General features: G+C 39.5%; 1 protein-coding gene across 3 annotated transcripts in view; it reads right to left on the reverse strand.

Moving 5' to 3' along the window:
- Window positions 1-18,167, reverse strand: part of LOC116286786 (putative RNA-binding protein Luc7-like 1) — a 73,471-nt gene that overhangs the window by 47,596 nt on the left and 7,708 nt on the right. For all 3 annotated transcript variants that reach the window (XM_089031564.1, XM_089031566.1, XM_089031565.1), the window contains 3 exons: window positions 17,822-17,916; window positions 11,126-11,245; window positions 7,830-7,934 (listed from right to left, as the gene is read on the reverse strand). In XM_089031564.1, the coding sequence (XP_088887690.1) occupies window positions 7,830-7,934; window positions 11,126-11,245; window positions 17,822-17,916 (320 nt within the window). The remainder of the gene's footprint in view (window positions 1-7,829; window positions 7,935-11,125; window positions 11,246-17,821; window positions 17,917-18,167) is intronic.

Here is an 18,167-nt window from a genome sequence, read left to right on the forward strand (position 1 = left end):
GGCACCAAACCTTTCCGAGCGCTTCAAACCGCACATTTCATCGTACAACTCCTGCACGCGCTCTTTTAACCGGTCTATCTCCTCCCTTTGCATTTCTATGGTGTCTCTTTTATCTTTTGCGTCGGCGACAATTCTTTGCACTGCTTCCACTGGCTCCATATATTTTAGCGAATAAGTTTAAATATAAATGAACCCAGATCACATGCCTTGTAACGCTCTGATAGTAGGACCCACCGGCTGCGGAAAGACCCAGTTCGTGGTAGAGCAGCTATTAGGACCCTTTAGATACCGTTTCGACTACGTCGTGCTATTATGCCCCACCTACGTGAATAACCGCACCTGGACGGGCATAGGAGTGAAAGATGACGACTTCTTTGTAGATATCTTAGATCCTAACGAGTTATCCGGCCATCTTAAGTTTTGGCACAAACAATTCCCCAAGAATACGCAAACCCTCCTTATACTGGATGACATTGCCTGCGGGGACGACGTAAAAAAGCGCACCTCCGAGCTCGTTAAGCTCGCCTTCAGCGGTAGGCATGACAATATCAGCGTTTGGTTGCTCTCGCAGCAGCTTACCAGCGTCTCTAAGCCTTTTAGGGAAAACATAGGATCACTTGTCGTATTTTATACTCCGAGCAAGTCTGACCTGGAAACCATCTTAAGCGACTACGGCGGTGAGATATCCAAGGAACAGTTACACGAATACATGCGGCATTTAAAAACGCACCAACATTCCAAGATGATCTTCTCTTTGAGGTTTCCGTATTCCATTAACATATATGGACATTGAGCAGCTCTTAGATGAAGTCCCCACACAGTTAGACGAAAGTAACCTCAAGGAACAACTTAACATCCTCGTGTCTTCTGGGAAGTGTAAAGAAATGATAGGCAAGGAACTTACCCATGAACAGGTTAATAAGTTGTCGGAAGAGGAGGTTAAGAAGTTCCATAAGAGGTACGAGGCTGCCCTTGCAAGTAAGACCACGGACGCCGTAGCAGACTCCGCTATCCGACTTGCGACTAAATTGCTTGGACTTGCACTGCCTATAGACGACGTGGAGCAACTGCGGAAGGACATTAGCGAGGACTATGTCATCGCCCAAGAACTTAAGATAACCTGCGGGTGGTTGTCTTTGAAGTGCGGTAAGTTAATGGCAGTCGCCTCTGCGGCACTTCACGTAGCTCAGCACGTCGACTTGAAGGAGGTACTAGGTTCCTTCGGAACATCTTGGAAGGACTTCAAGAAGGATAGAGAAGTCGAAAAGGTCTTCCAGGCGGCACTTGCTGAGGTACCTGATCAAGTCGCCTCAAGTACTTAGTCAAGTCGTTGTCAAGTCATTGCCAAGTCATTGTCAAGTCGTCATCAAGTTACTTGTCAAGTCCTTCAAGTCCCTTAATATAAGATGAGTGGCACCGAAGAACAACCACCCGTAGGAGATACCAAGATTACCAAGGCTAAATCTCCGGGCAGAGTCGCTGCCGGAAAGAAGCTCGCGGAGATGAATAGGAAGAACAAAGCCAAAAAAGAAGGAAAGGTGGAGGAAAAAGAAGAGGAATCCTTTTGGAATCCTGGGTACGTCATTGGCGCGTTAGGAGTCGCTATAGCAGCAGGCAGCCTCTACTTACAATGGCGGGCTACGAAGCCAAAAGTAGAACCACCAACATATCACGCACCTGTGGAGCCGGCTGTTAGAAAAAGTAAGATCCCTGAAATGGAGTAGATTTATCACCCGCGGCGACCTAGATTTTCCTTCTCGCTTTGTAATATAATGTCAACCGCGTTATTGAAAACTGTTGAAGAAGCAGCTATTATTACTTCCATCGTTGCGGGTATTGGTTGGGTAGGTAAGAAAGTGCTCAAAGAAGACTTTACTGAAGACCCAAGCAAGAGCTTCGCTAACTTTGCTAAGATGACCGCTGCCGTAGGCGGGGCTATCATGGTAAAGGATTACCTACGGAAGGAAAAGTACCTGCCTAACATATAAATGGCTAGCGTGGTCGCAGGTGGAGTTATTGCAGCTTTAGCATTCACTGGAGCTAATTATGGTGGTCAGTATTTGGATAGATTAGTTAGAGGTGATCGCAGCGGAGATTTGGCCGCCGAAAGGAAAAGGCATGATTTAGCGCTGGAGAAATATCAGCGAGACGTGGCAGCTTGGAATGAAAAAAGACAAGCTTACAGGGATTGGTTGGATAAGAACTACCAAGACAAGATGCAGGCGGATAAGAACTTTGAAAACACAGACTACGCCTTTAAACTTTATGCGCAAGCACACCCCGCGGCATTGACGGGGTTAAGAAAGCCCCAGTTCAAGAATTACTACCAGCCTTCTAAGAAACAAAAAGATAGTGAGTTGGTATTCGTGGGAGTTGCAGGGCTGGCGGGAGGCGTAGCTTTGGCGTATTTAGTCTAAGTCAGCAAGCGTAGCTTACTTCTAGAAGGAAACTGTGTTTCCTGAAATATATGATCGTCTTTTTGGAAAGCGACAAGAATGACTTTACCACTTATCTGAATCCCCCCATCAAAGCCCATAAGGTTAGGCTCATAAGTTGCTCTTTGTACAATTCTTGGTATAACCTGATTAGGGGCATAGTCACTGAGCATACAGGAGGATCTAACTATCAAGCCGTATTGCTGCCCGATGGACATTACACACCAATCACACTGGCCAAGGAATTAGCAAAACACGGTTATACTCTCACCACAGGATTGCCGCACGAAATGACCCTCAAACATAATATGTCAAATTATTCAATGACTTTTGGAAAGTCTGACCCATTGGGATCTTTATTATGTGCTTCAGGCAAGACGATTACCAACACAGCCATACCTGTGAAATGGAAAGTCGCATCCTCTTACGAAGTCTATTGCGATTTAGTCAATAGTTACAGCAATGGGGAAAAGTCTTCTCTTATGTCCAAATTCCTACCTAAGGGTAATCCATTTGACCTGGTAGAATACACTCCCATTTCTTTAAGCTATGACTTGTCTAATTTAGTAGAAAGCATAAACATCACCATTAAAGTGGACGGAAAGACGGTGGATTTTAACGGACGCAAGATCAATCTTGTCCTATCCTTCGCTTGAATCGAATTTATATAATGGGCCGCGTAGAGGACAAACTCAAAAGGATTTACTATGGGCCTGAAGGCTATTGGAAAGGAGCGTCGGCCATCAAGAAACTCGCGACCGCGGCCAGGGTATCAGAAGAAACGGCTAAGAACTGGCTAAGAAAACAAACCCTCTGGCAGGTTTATCTTCCCGTGCCTAAGTACATTCCCAGGCCCAGCTTCACCGTAAATACCCCCAATGAAGTTCATCAGGCGGATTTGCTTTTCTTACCGCACGATAAGGTGAGAAAAAAGACCTATAGATACGCTTTGACCGTAGTTGATATCGCAAGCAGATACAAGGACGCCGAACCCATAACCAGCAAGGATTCTGGGGAAGTCGCAGAAGCCCTAGGTAGGATTTATAAGCGCGTCTTGAAATGGCCTAAGCTGCTGCAAGTGGATGCGGGGACAGAGTTCATGGGGGTGGTTACTAAGACCCTGAAAGACCACGACACTAAGATTAGGAGAGCCGAAGCTGAGTACCACAGGGGTCAGAGCATCGTCGAAAGATTCAATAAGACCCTGGCCGAGCGTCTCTTTGGGTACCAGTATTGGAAAGAGCTGGAAGATCCCTCCAAACGCAACAGGGAATGGACTCAGAGGCTCCCCCAGGTCGTCGCGGCTTTGAACAACGAGGCGGCCAGGGCTACGGGAATGAAACCCAGGGATGCCATAAAAAAGAAACACGTGGAACATAAGTCCTACGTCAGAAGTTCGAGGGCGGTCTTCCCCCATGAAAAAAAATTAGGTAATGTCACAGTCCGATATCTCTACGGACCGGGTGAATTAGAAGGAGGATCCAAAAGAGCTACGGATCCTAATTGGTCTTTGGAAACTTACCAGATCCGAAGCGTAATAGCTAAGAAGGGTCAGCCCATCTTGTATTATCTTCACGATGGCCCCACACGTGGGTTCGTCATGGAAGAACTGCTTATCGTGTGATGTCCGAATGCTATCGTATGCACTCCGTCATCACACATCCATCGCTTACCGTCAAATGCAGACAGTGACACCTTCTCCTGCGTGACGTTATGTATCTGATGACCATAGCTGCGCAGGCTGTTCATCTTATGCCGCTGTTCCTTGCGTGTTCGTAATACGTTGAGGTAGGACTCGTGCGTAATGTCCTTCTTAGCCACGTACTTTTTTACGCCTTTAGCTTTCTTTTCTACGCCGTCTAACTTTAGCACGCTGTACATCTTTGGTTTCAGACCCACGTACTCTACTATGGGTTTTCCTAACATTTCGTCTTTCATCTTCCCAATTACCTTCTTATTCTTCGCAGAGTAAAGGAAGTGCTCCTTCGGGTAACCGCTGGTGTCGTACTCGTCTATGTCGGGGAGGCAGTCTTTGTAAACGTCTTCCGTTTGCACTTCTAGAATTAGGGAGTCGGTGTCTGTGTACAGGAGGCGACAGCGGTCTCCGTACTTTGGCTTAAGCTTATCGTAGTAGAACTCGTACATAAGCAGCTTCGATAGATCCAGCACCGTAAAGCCTGTGTAAACGGGCTTGTTTAGTAAGAGGTTTGCCCTTTTCATGTGAATCACGTAGAAGTTCAGCATTTCTACGTATCTAACGAAGCCTGGCTGTGACACGTATGCTTCTGCTTCCTCTTTGGTGCTGACTATTTTTACGCTTACGCGCTTGCGGATGTTCTCCATTGTCTTTCCGAACACGCTGTTGTTCATCAGTTTGAAGAGGTTTTTCTCGAAGTCATTTTTCGCTGCGGTACGCTTTTGCGTGTTAAAGTCAATGTAGGGACGCATCCAGGGTTCCTGCGTGAATTTTAGGACTCTGTGGATCTTCTCTACGCGCATTCCGTGTCGCACGTAGAACTGCAGGTTGCGGTAATGTACCACATACTTCTTCTTATCCATCAGGTTCATAGTTAGTTTCCTGTACGGTTTGTAACCAGGGCACATTTGCTTTTGCAGCGGACTTAGCTGCTTAAATGGTATCTCTATCGCTTCTGGTGCTAAGGGGAACTCATTGTGTTCGTCGTGCAGGCGCTCTGGGTACTCCAGATCCACTTCTAAGACGTAACCCTTGTCTTCCTCCTTTCCTACCTGCATGTAGAAGTCTATCGGCTTCACTGGATCCCATTCGAAGTCTCTCACAGGTAGGTACTGTGACATTGCCCAACCATAAAGGTTATTCGCATCCAGGTAGTAAATGTATGTGGTTGGTTTCTCTGGGTCGTGCTCTACTAAGGGGTTGTTTGCACGGGCGTAACGTCGGCTGGGCCCGCATACGCCGCCACGAATACCGTCTTCCATAAACCGATACATGTCGTACTCCGTTAGGAGATCCAACTGCGCATTTGTCTTCTTTAACAAAGCACTCCAGCTGAGCCCAGGAGCCGTGTAGAAATTAGCGGGATCCAATCCGTAATATTCCATAGCCATCTTTCTGAAGCTTTGGAAAACATCTGCAAGCAGCACTACGTCAGACCTTAGGTAGATGTCGTGGTAGTCCCCCATGTTCTCACAGGAGTACTTTTCCCACACGTCTAACGCATGCTGGTACTCCTCATCCTTTATGCCGGACTCGTTTAGGGTGCTGTAGAAGCGATCTTTGGGTGGTAGGGACTCTTTGAATCGATCCCAGGAATCCATGTATTCGTATGGGTAGACTCCTTTCCTTTCCGCGCCATATTGACTGGAAATGGGAAAGTTGGTGTTATACTTTACGAGGTTTGCTAAGGAGTCCGCCATAAACTGCTGCGAATCTAAGAACTTTAGCTTACCCACAGTTACGGACATGTAGCGCTCTTTGTTGTTGGGTATGCATTTGACGTCGGAGCCGTCTGTTCCTTGTAGTAGCAAATGGGAGTCGTAACCGCGGAGGTTGTGAAAGAACACCGGAATCTCCATGTCTGGATTTACTTTGAAGTTTATATTGCATTTCCAATGAGCCGCTCCTCTGTATTTACCCGTGATGTGGCAGTGATCCCTAACCTTATCCACATAGAAATCCTCAACAAATGCTTTGTGGCAGTGAATGCAGTGCGTGGAGGGCTTTCCCGGCTTCTCACCTTTCTTAGCATACTTCCCGCATTTAAAATGAGCTTCTCCTAGATACTTTCCATCTTCATCCCACGCTTTCTTGGCTCGTCTTCCAAACTGAAGAAGCGTATGTTGACAAATGTGGCATTTTTTTGCCTTGTTAAAAGCCTCCTGGTTCTCTTTGGTAAATTCCATCTTCTTTGGACGTCTTAATTGTTCTCTAATCTCCCCCTCCTCTTCTCGCAATGCTTCTAGAAACTCATTAGCTGCGTTCTTACCTCGGTAAATCACAGGAGGGTTTGCTTTACCGTCTGATCTGACTACTATGTAACCAAAGGAGCAGATCTCGTGTAATCCTACCTTATTCGTGGCACCACGTTTCTGCTCTTCCTTAGTTATCAACGCTTCGAAGTCTGCATATATCACGTAAGGCACTTGCATCTGCTTTTGATGGTCTGCGTATGAAAGCTCTTTGTTGGTGGGTATCTGGATCCGTTGCGCCACTTCTTCGACTCCGCGGCAGATCTCATCGTGTTTCTTTAGGGCATTTAAGGATGTAAATGACAGCAAGCAGCAGTCGCAGAAGTACTTTTTGCCTTTGTGCTTAGTATGTCTGTAGAATAGTCTGCTAATGTGTTTAACCCATGAGTAGTGTCCGCCGTGGTAGAATAAATGTACGCGCTCTCCTTTACTTTTTGACAGAACTAACGGTACTATCGTCTGCTCTCTGACTCCGTAAACGTTAATTGCTAGATCGTTTATTTCCTCAAATATGGGGATGTCTATCAACTGCATGGGAAATTCCACACCATCCCACTCTAAATCATCTGTGGGATACTTACTTGTCCTACAGGGATCCTTCTCTGCTGGATACAGTGCAGACCTGATTGCCCACATAAAGCATCGATTGTCTTCATTCTTCACGTTTACAATAGCCTTCTTCCTTTCTACCCACGTTGGTAGCGGTACGTAACTCCCCCCTCGTATGGGTACGTACCTGGCTATACTTATCTCTATTCCTTCAACCTCCTCTACTGTCCAACCCGATCCTTCTTTCGTGTAGTTAGACAGCGACTCCATTATTGCTTCTAAGGCTTCACTGAGTGACCTATCCAGATTCGTGGATTCTAATATCACTAACGACTTTGATCGCAACATTGCTGTCGTCATTACCTCGTCTTTTGACAAACTTACTTCTACCATTATGCTCGCTTTCAGGGCTCCTAATTCTTCTATACCTTTTCGGAGAGTCCTTTTAACCTTCCTTTCTGACTGACGCCAAAACTGTCTAACGTCAATCTCACCGTTACCGGGTATTGACACCGTGCTGAAGTTGCTTTGGGATTCCATCTATATAATAGGAAATATTTTATACCTAATACCAAGCACTTTTTAGGTCGTCGTAGTCGTACTCACAGTCCTGACAATGCCAAAACAATTTAACCTTAGTCTCAAACTTCTTACCACATCCACAATCATAACTGCTCATACACTTCGTCTTCATTTTCAAATGCTTTTTCAAATCCGCTTCTTTCTTAAAAGTTCTCTTACATTCTTCGCACTCCATATATAGACTAACATATTTAAGTGCGCTGTTGCCCTCAACCACACTTGGAGTGGGGGTCGTCCGTAGGTGGATTTTTGACGCGGGTCTTACCCCGTGTTGAGATTGCGCTGGAACCCCCATTCCCTATACTACTCAGGTACCTCTTCTGAATCATCCCATTCATCTTGGGTGTCTTCTAGTCTTTTCTTGGCAATCTGGATTTTACGATCACAGTCATTGATAAATGACTTCAGGTACTCCATTTGCTATAAAGTATGAAACATTTTTAATGAACATAAAGGTAAAAACATTTCAAAATTTTTGTTTATTTTTTTTTGTTGGGATCAAATAAGACTTCTTGAATTGTTATGGCCCTTGTTAAATAATAAAATTAAGTAAAATCCATAACATACATGCAACTATTAGGATTATATTATTATACACGCAATCCCTTTTTGCTTATAACCCAAGTTACTATATTTATAGTACACTCAACAAAATTACTCGACTCTGATTGGTCGAGAGGAGTACAATTATAGCGTTAATTGTACTCCGTAGGAGTACCGAATTAAAATCGGCCGCCAAATAGACAAAGATGAACGGCGTCGCTTCGCATTTTTTACTGAAATTTTGTTGAGTGAACTATAAACAAAAAATCGCACGATCTTCTCGTACAATTTGGAATTAATAGACACTCGTAATGTTTTGAACGTTCTTTAATTGTACTCGCCTAAAGGCTCGTGCAATTACAAGAACTTTCAAAACATTACTCGTGTCTATTAATTTCCAAATTGTACTCGAGATCGTGCGATTTCCTATACTAATTATACAGCTTAAATAATCCTAATTTATAAGAACTTATATAAATAAAATATATAATATAGATGATTTAGTATGGACATCTGAGTTTCTAATTAGTATATTATCTCTGTAAGTTGGGGTAGGTCCATTATTCCTCTTGTAGAATAAGCTACATTTTCTGATCGATATTTTGTCATTAACAGGTATCCACATTAGCCTCTTGAGCATTCTTGGCATCTTTAGGTGCAAAATGTATCATCTAGGTCCTTTTGTTTCCTAATAAATATCACTCATTTTAATTGGTTCCTTCTTTCTGCATTTTTTTCAACTCAAAACTGCCCCTTTGGGGTAATTTAGACCTAATCCTGGGTAAGGTTGTTTTTGACTTTTAACTTTATGTGCAAGACCAACAGTCATTTCTCTTGGAGGTATTTCAAGATTGCCAAATTATTCACCATTTCCAATTGCAATGCCTTATGGGGAATTCCTGTAATATTTGACAGCAAGCACAATTGCATGTAGGGGAATCCGGACATGGTGGATTCCGGATTCCAAGTGCTGGATTCCGGATTCCAAGACTCTGGATTCCGGATTCCAAGACACTGGATTACGGATTCTAAGGGTCTGGATTCCGGATTCCAAAATTTTTGTATTGCAGATTCCAGATTCCATATCGTTAATTTTCAGATACTTTCTCTGAAAATTATAATTTATATACTTGTCAGTATAAGTAGAATCATCTATCAATTAAATCAGCATCTGATGACAGATATTCTTGGTGGAGATATTACCCAGTGGGGGGAGGGGGGGCTACATCGGTTCAGTCTAGGTCAAGGCGATAGCATTTGAGTGTATACTACTTTGAATTTCAAAGTAGCGGATTCCAAATTCCAAAAGGGTGGATCCCAGATTCCATTATAAACTGGATTCCGGAATCCAAGGCCTGGATTCCGGATTCCAGAGTGCTGGATTCCAGATTCCAAAGCCTAAAATTTCATGGATTCCGGATTCCCTTACATGGGGCGAATTTTACTAAAAATATAATCACATGCACCTACTGTGTACTGCCAAAATATTAGTCTCACATCATATGTAGCGATATTTACGGTTTACAAACATCAATGTCAGGAAGATCTTTTCTTGTTCAAATTTGCCAACCGTTACAACAGCTGTTTCAGTAGCCAATAGAGCTCTGGTTGGTACGTACATCAATATCAATAGAGCTCTGGTTGGTACATGCATCAATATCAATAGAGCTCTGGTTGGTACATGCATCAATATCAATAGAGCTCTGATTGGTACGTGCATCAATATCAATAGAGCTCTGGTTGGTACATGCATAAATATCAATAGAGCTCTGGTTGGTACATGCATCAATATCAATAGAGCTCTGGTTGGTACATGCATCAATTTCAATAGAGCTCTGATTGGTACGTGCATCAATATCAATAGAGCTCTGGTTGGTACGTACATCAATATCAATAGAGCTCTGGTTGGTACGTACATCAATATCAATAGAGCTCTGGTTGGTACATGCATAAATATCAATAGAGCTCTGATTGGTACGTGCATAAATATCAATAGAGCTCTGGTTGGTACGTGGATCAATATCAATAGGCGACATTGGTGTAAACATCACTATATATTTAACACTTATTCCACAAACTCAACATGCTTTTCAGAATACCCTGTAGAATTTTGAAGGTGTTTAAATATTATTTTTGGAAAACATTTTATTCAGCAAAAACAACATTTAGCATTACCTTTGATTATATAGTATCAAATCTTTTACTTCATTTTCATATGAAAGATTACTTAATGAACTTAGTAATTTATATTAAGTTTTGAAAAAAAGTAACCATGGAAAATTAATTTTTTGAATAATTAATTTCACCTTTACAGCTGATGTATATTCCTATGGTTAGGTTACACATGATCAGCTTCAAGAAAAAATAATCATAAACTCACAAAATTTAATATGGTTGGCCTATTGGGTATAAACATATTAGTAATGCTTATTTCTCAATTGACACGGTATTCTTTGTTATTCACAAGGCTTTATTTTTGTTATAACCCTCATTATAAATGCGAGGTCAATATACAGTTAGTTATTAACCCAGTTAGTAACTATATATATAGACTTCGCATTTATAATATGTGCAACATTTGATAGAAAACCTTCTCAATTGATAAATAAAATACTTAATTACCTTGAACATCAACAACAAGCCTATACATGTGGCTTATTGCCTCTGTTCTCGGTAATTAACTCTTACATAGCAGCTGCCAGAGGTGACTTCACATGCTTTCAGTTCACCCCCCTTGAGCTGCACCGCTGCTGTTCTTGCAGTGGTGATTAGCAATGAAGAGTTTTTTAAAATCTGTATTAGCTATTGAACTCTGTTTCCTTCTGTTTGGTATTTCCTCAAAACCCTATGGAGCCACCTTAGCTGCTTCTCCAGCACTCCATAGATGGGCAAAATGAATCTCAAAATTTTATTTTTTCTGTAATTCTTAGAAGCAGCTGGTCACAAGTAATGCCAACTAAATTGATTGGTTTTACCAGGCTAAATAAAAGAAATATGCCTGTATTATTACTGTATTAAATGTTTGTGAATTTTTGAAGCACAACATCATATTGTAAAATAATACTTACATCTATATCATAACCATAATCTCTCTTTTTGGAGGCTTCTACAAAGTCTGCTTTTAAAGCTGGATTGTGTATCTTTTGACAAGTGCCCAAGTCCATCTTCTGCTTTAAGATTTGGAATTTCTTATTACAACAAAAGCATAGTTATACATAAGCAAAGTATTCCTGGATAACGTACTGTACTGTTACAGTCAAACAAGCTCACGCGTTGACCCCTAGAGTCGATTAATGATTTGAATTTTCGAATTTTGATTTCATTATTCAGTTGAAATTTACAACGTCAAAAACGAAGATATGAAAATTCCAATCAACTTTAAATTCAATATACGACATTTTGATTGGTTAATCAGTGCTAACACAGCCGGAAGACCAAGAAAACATGGTGGCCAGAAATAGTCTTGGCCGTGTTTATGTGCCGGGAAGGCCTTTACCTGATATTATTCGACAGGAAATTGTTCATCTCAGCAATAGCGGATTGTCCAATAAAGCAATTTCGCGACAACTGAAAATTTCTAGTTGGGGAGTCCAGAAAATACTTCAACATTATCGACGACATGGAACTGTGTCTCCATTTCGCTCAAGGCGGGAGCGTTCCCTACAAAATTATTGATGATATCCTCCAAGTAATTGAGGCATGGAAATTACAAAACCTAGTGTGTATGCTTATGAAATAAGAGAGCGACTTCTGCTCGAAGGTATCTGTAATTTAGATGATTTACCTTCTTCATCACGAGTTGAATAATGAACTGAATTTTCATTTGAATATTGCAATATTGCATTATTCCGGTTCGTACGTATAAAAGGAATAATTGACTAATGATTTCACTAATCGAATCTAGGGGTCAACGCGTGAGCTTGTTTGACTGTAAAGGTGAAGGTGCTTGATAGTAAATCCAATCAGCCACCATTTTGTCTATAACCCAATTAATGCATTCCCGTTCTAGCCGAAAGTCAACAAATAACAGTGTGTGCTTAAAGGGGTACTAGCATGAAAATCATCCGAATTTTAATTCAGCTGAAACGTTAATGGAATAACCCTTACAGGTCTAATAATCACTGGTTGAAGTTTTTTTCTGATATTCAAATGGGAAGTATTATATTTTTACGAATTTTTATAGGAGTCTGTGACGTCATACACACAACACTAAACATTGCTCCATACGTTTCTTCATATTTTGTAATCAAACTATCTTCTAGTTTTACACTCAGTACTGAAGAAAAAATACCATAAAATGATTTTAACTATGAGTTACGTACGTTAAGGGACTGTTCATTATTTATGGGGAGGGGGGATGGTGATTGGGATAAACTGTTAGTGAAAACTTTTTTGCCCCCCGCCCCCTCCAAAATACATAAAAACTTTTTTGCCCCCCCCCCCCCCCCCCATTAAAAGTAGTAAAAACCTTACCCCCCCCCCCCCCCCCAAATTACTATAAACCCCAATGAAAGCATTTAGTCATTTCACATCATTTTTCTTACCAAATTATACTATCAATAAAAATAATAATAATTTGATTCTCTTGATCTCACAGTACGTCCAGAACGTGTGCAGACATTTGAATTGTCGATGGGAGTTGATATATGATTATCATCTTCTAGATCATCACTTTCATACAAATTCATCAAATTTTCAGCAAATTCATCTATGGCCTTTCTTTTTTCTGTGACTTTTGCTTTCTTTGTTCTGTCTCTAATAGACTTTGTACACTGTAGGTCTTGTAAGTGGGTAATATATTGCACAACATACTCCCTGTGAACAATGTACTTGTCAGCAAATTCATCTATGGCCTTTGTGTCATCGAGAGAAATGTGGCCTCCAGCAAAAGCCTTTCTAAGCTGAGCCCTCGGCATAAAGTCATCTGGCTCTCTAGGTGTGTTATCTTTGTTCATACATGGAGTATCATGTACGGATTTGTAGTGATAATTAGGAAGTTTTTCCTTGTCTGGAAATGGTCTAGGAATTCTTCCAATAACAGGACCAGTCCATTCTGTTTCGCTACAAAATCTCAATAAATACTTTGAAACATAGTGAGACAATGAAAACTTTGGATAATAGTTTTAGCCCCCCCCCCCTCCCCCAGTAGAATAAAAATTTTCCTGCCCCCCCCCTACCCCCCCATATAGAGCAGCTAAACTTTTTTTGCTCCCCCCCCCCCCCCCCACCCAATCACCATCCCCCCTCCCCATAAATAATGAACAGCCCCTTTTAGGGGCTTAATAGAATTAAAGTAAAACATGAAGTTAATTACAGTATAAAGAAATTTATGGAGCATATAATACTTTCCATTGGAAGAAAAAATTTTAACCAGCGATTATTATACCCTAAAATATTTTTCCATTGAAGTTTCAGTAAAATTCAATTTTGGAAGATTTTCGTGCTAGTCCCCCTTTAATCAAAAGACAAGAAAACAAAAGTTAACATTTAGTCCCCTACTTGCTTCAATGACATTCCATGTCTTAAAATGGTACACTTTATTGCAGGGCTCAAAATAGAAAATAAGTGTAGCCTGCCATAGAAGATAAAGGAGCATGGAAAAAGGAGGTCATTCCAGTAAATTTTGCATGCCATTTTATTATTCATATGGCAGTGCATTGCTATTTTCAACGTTCAGAAATTTCTGAACATCTCTTATCGTAATACATATATACGTCATTCAATGTTAATGTTAATGTTAATTAATTCAATGTTAATGTTCATTCAATTACAAATATCGAATGACTCTTTAGTATGTCTAGAATGTGTTCCCAAATTCATAGTTAATTGTCTTGATCCTGGGTCTGTGATCCCTAATCCCATATACCTTGTTATGATCTCGAAGTCAGATTCATATAAAAAACAATCAGAGAACAGTGGAAAAGGGTTCGCGGTAGTCTTTAATTGAACATAAGCTTAACACTTCTCTAAATAAAACTCCTAAATATACTCACTCTTACACGGATTCGGGTTTTTTAAAAATTCTTGTAAAAGATATTCAGAAATTTCTGCATCTTGATTGTTCTATATATGTTTTACGATAAGAGATGTTCAGAAATTTCTGAACGTTGAATGTCGTATATATGTATTACGATAAGAAACGTCAGAAATTTCTAAACGTTGAATGTCGTATATATGTATTACGATAAGAGATGTTCAGAAATTTCTGAAAGTTGAATGTCGTATATATGTATTACGATAAGAGATGTCAGAAATTTCTAAACGTTGAATGTCGTATATATATATTACGATAAGAAACGTCAGAAATTTCTAAACGTTGAATGTCGTATACATATATTACGATAAGAGATGTTCAGAAATTTCTGAACGTTGAATGTCGTATATATGTATTACGATAAGAGATGTTCAGAAATTTCTGAAAGTTGAATGTCGTATATATATGTATTACGGTATTAGATGTTCAGAAATTTCTCCTTTTTATAGTACATATATATTTGTTTAGAAATTTTCTGAAAATATGTATTCCCGTTTCGATGCCGTAAAACACAATATAAATCTATCGATATAGACTCAAAATTAATATATATGTAATATATATTCCCGATATTGTGATATTTAACATTTGATATGAGATAGCGAATCGACTTCTATTAAGTAGCGAATCGACCTTTTAGGTAAGTAGCGAAAGTGCAAGGTAGCGAAAAGACCGGATACCTCTAGGACATATTTATTGCTTTTGACTTGCCAAGGTTCGAGTGAGAAAAACTAAAATACCTTTACGCTTTATTAAACAAGCGACGCCGTGTTGTTTTCGTGTAATCAACAAGCTTCCTTGTCGTTTATTCTGACGCTTTCTTTTACTTAGAATCCATTAGACTTCATTCTTTTCATTAATAAAGTTAAAGGAAAAGATATGGCGCTTTGAGATGAGAGATGTCGTGTGTTGCTGAATCCGACATCTACAAAAGGGATACAAACTACTCTATGGAGACTAAAAACTTATTGGTAGCGAAAAGACTGCATGAAAAGACAGGAAAGATATTTTCACGACTTCTTAGTGACCATATACTTAACAAATACATCGTTTTAATCGCTTTACAAAATAGATTTTTACGAAGAAAATAGCGTAAAATTTCAAAAAAAAGATTTGTTTACAAAAAAGAGCGCGCGTCTGTCGTCAAACTCACGTAAACAAATTTGACCTATGCGATGATTGGCTAAAAACGCGACCTATGGCTATCTGATTGGTCCAGTTTTGACAGGTAGTGATATATCTGTACAGGCTGGCCTACAACTGGTTTATCGCATTTGTTCAACAAGAAAGGAGAATTGCTTGTAAATTTTAGCAAGAAAGCCAAAGAAAACAAGAATTTAACTGCTAGGAGAAATGAAAATTCAAATACCGAAGAGTTTGAAAAACGTTTTCAAAGTTCAGATCGTTAAATGGACATTTAACCTGTACAAACACTCAAGAAAACCAGCTTATGAAGACTTTGAATGCCAAGGAACCGAGAGACTGAAAAATAACTTGATCTTCAAAATTGGAAGAAAGCTAGCAGTGCAGTACTTGGAAAACTTGGTTTTTTTTTAGTTGAACCTGAGCTATTCTTGGTTTGTAATCAATCCCAAGAGAGCACAATAACAAAAGGGATGTCCGCCATGTTGGAAGATATAACAAAAGAATTCATTTTAAAATCTTTTGTCAAATTCTTCAAACATGGCGGCTATGACGTCTATTGCAAATGAATAATAGTAATGTAGGTAGTATTTTGTAATCGTAGTCTCGGGCTATTGGAAAACAAATTATGGTAAAAAATTACCGTAAATTAGTGTAAAATTGACGATGCTAGTTTGTAATGTAAGCTGAAGTTTCTTACAATAGATTTGTTCATTCTTGTTAGACTATGAAAAATTTTTGAAATTATTTTTTGACTTCTCTAACACCATCACGGTCAAGCAAAAAGCTTCTAGTTTTGCGAAATAAGGTCATTGCAATAGTCGCAGCACAAACAAAGACTCTTTACTCTTCGAAATGTAGTACCAATCAAATGTGCTTCAAAACGAAATATTTTCCTTTTTTATAGGAAAGACATAATTCTTGATAAAAATAAATGACTATTTTAAAGTTAAAATGTGAAAATGCTTTTAAATTGAAAAGCCGAATTCCTATGACGTAATTTCTGTTTAACTTTGTATAGAAAACATGGTTTTGACGTCATATATATGTTTCTATACTCTGATAAAACATAGCTTTTCAGCCAATCAGAGCCCGCGTTCGTGAAAATCTATCATATAATGTATTTTAAAGTCGTGCTAAACGACTCTTGGCATTGTGCGAACAGTTTAATATCAATCAAGCCATGAAATTCAATTAATTAGTGTTATGTTATGCATGTCACACTACTTATCAATTTTAACTAGCTTGCCATGACCCAACAATATGAAATGGTCCAAACTTGCCCACCGTAAATAAACCCGATGGAAGAAGTTATGTCAGTACTTCACTCATAAAATATTCATTTGCTCACCCAAATAAGCCAACTTTTTCTAAGAATTTCCTTAGAAATATCATTCAGCTTGTCTTTATTCGGGTGTGCGGGCGACTGAACCATGAGTCCGTGTGACTTGACTCCAGGCAACTGAACTCTCAGGCAACTTAACTGTAATTCATATCACTGGTTGTTTTTTAGAGCAAATCTTTGAGTTTTTGACCGAGATGGCCTTGATGGTCTGATATCGATGAAAGCCTAGTTAAGAGTTCATTGAGAAACACTTTATTTATATAGTAAGTTACACTGATTTTTCCTCAAGATTCCATCGGAATTGGTACATATTGTACTTTTGTTGTTTATTGTTTCATTGAAGATATCATTGCGTAAAGTTGACTGTTGTTAAAGTGTTCGCTGTGGCATTGAAGATTGTTGATTGCCCTTACAACATTATTTTTGTGTTCATTCAAATCAAAATTAAAATTGGAACAAAACTTTTTTATGTTTTCTATGTTTGTATATAGCATTTAATCTCACTGAATCAGTTAACATGAATGAGAATCTACAAGTAAAAATGAAATACTAGTAAGACTCCACGATTAAAGTCTACCACGTGGAATTGAAGGTCACCAACCTTATTTAATGATGGAATTTGCTAATGTCCCGATAAAAAAGCTATAGATATAAATTTCTGGCCACATGTTCTCAAAGAACATGCACATTCAATTCCACAATAGCCTGCATGTGAACTCACACATGAAGCTATCAACACCTCATCACATCCATATATGGGTAATATTGTGCTAATCTACTTGTTTTGTCAAGGAAGAGACAGAAATAAAAAGACACATTTTATGACTGGGTTGCCACAGGCAACCCAGTAAAAATGATTATTTATAGTATTATTTAGCTTGTCAGGTTTTGTGGAGGGAGAGAAACTGTAGATCCTAGAGAAAAAGCTTCAAGTCAAGGGAGAGGCCTACTATGTAATGCTGAGCCCATGCATGAAACCCAAGACCCCAGATGCAAGAGGTAAATGCACTAGTTATCAGTACAACACCCATCAAGGGCTATCAAAATGGCCATCACCCCAATTCACCTATGTTTACATAGACATGCAAAACATACCCTAGGTGGACTGCAGGAGTCCAAAATGGGATAACACTTTAACAAGCACAATAATATGTAGCATTTAAAAAGAAATCTTTAGAAATGTTATACAAAATATTATAGGACAAAGTACACCAACGTAAAAAATATACAGTTCATTATTACCGTGTTGTTGAAAAGCTCGTGTGGACAAAGCCCCATAAGATAGCTCTTGCAAACCTTTTCATTAGTAAACTTTATATCAACCTCACTGGCAGCACCTGAGAATGCAACAATGACAAAATTAAAAATCTTTTCAGGAATTCAGTAGAAGAAAGACTTTCATGGAACAAAACTTTACACAAAATCTTTAAAAATATTGTTCTAAAACCAATTTTGTCAACCTTTTCTTGTCTTTTCCAAACATGAAAGAAAAGAAAGTTTGATTATCTGAATGTCAAAGCTCTTTCCAAAATAGAAGAGGCTAATAACTTGAAAAGTTTAGTCTTGACACTTTGGTGTCAGTCTCCAC

The sequence above is a fragment of the Actinia tenebrosa genome, unplaced genomic scaffold (genome assembly GCF_029948245.1).
Source record: "Actinia tenebrosa isolate PJP-AT-01 unplaced genomic scaffold, QUT_ActTen_1.0 PGA_scaffold17__23_contigs__length_9995812, whole genome shotgun sequence".
NCBI lineage: Eukaryota > Metazoa > Cnidaria > Anthozoa > Actiniaria > Actiniidae > Actinia > Actinia tenebrosa.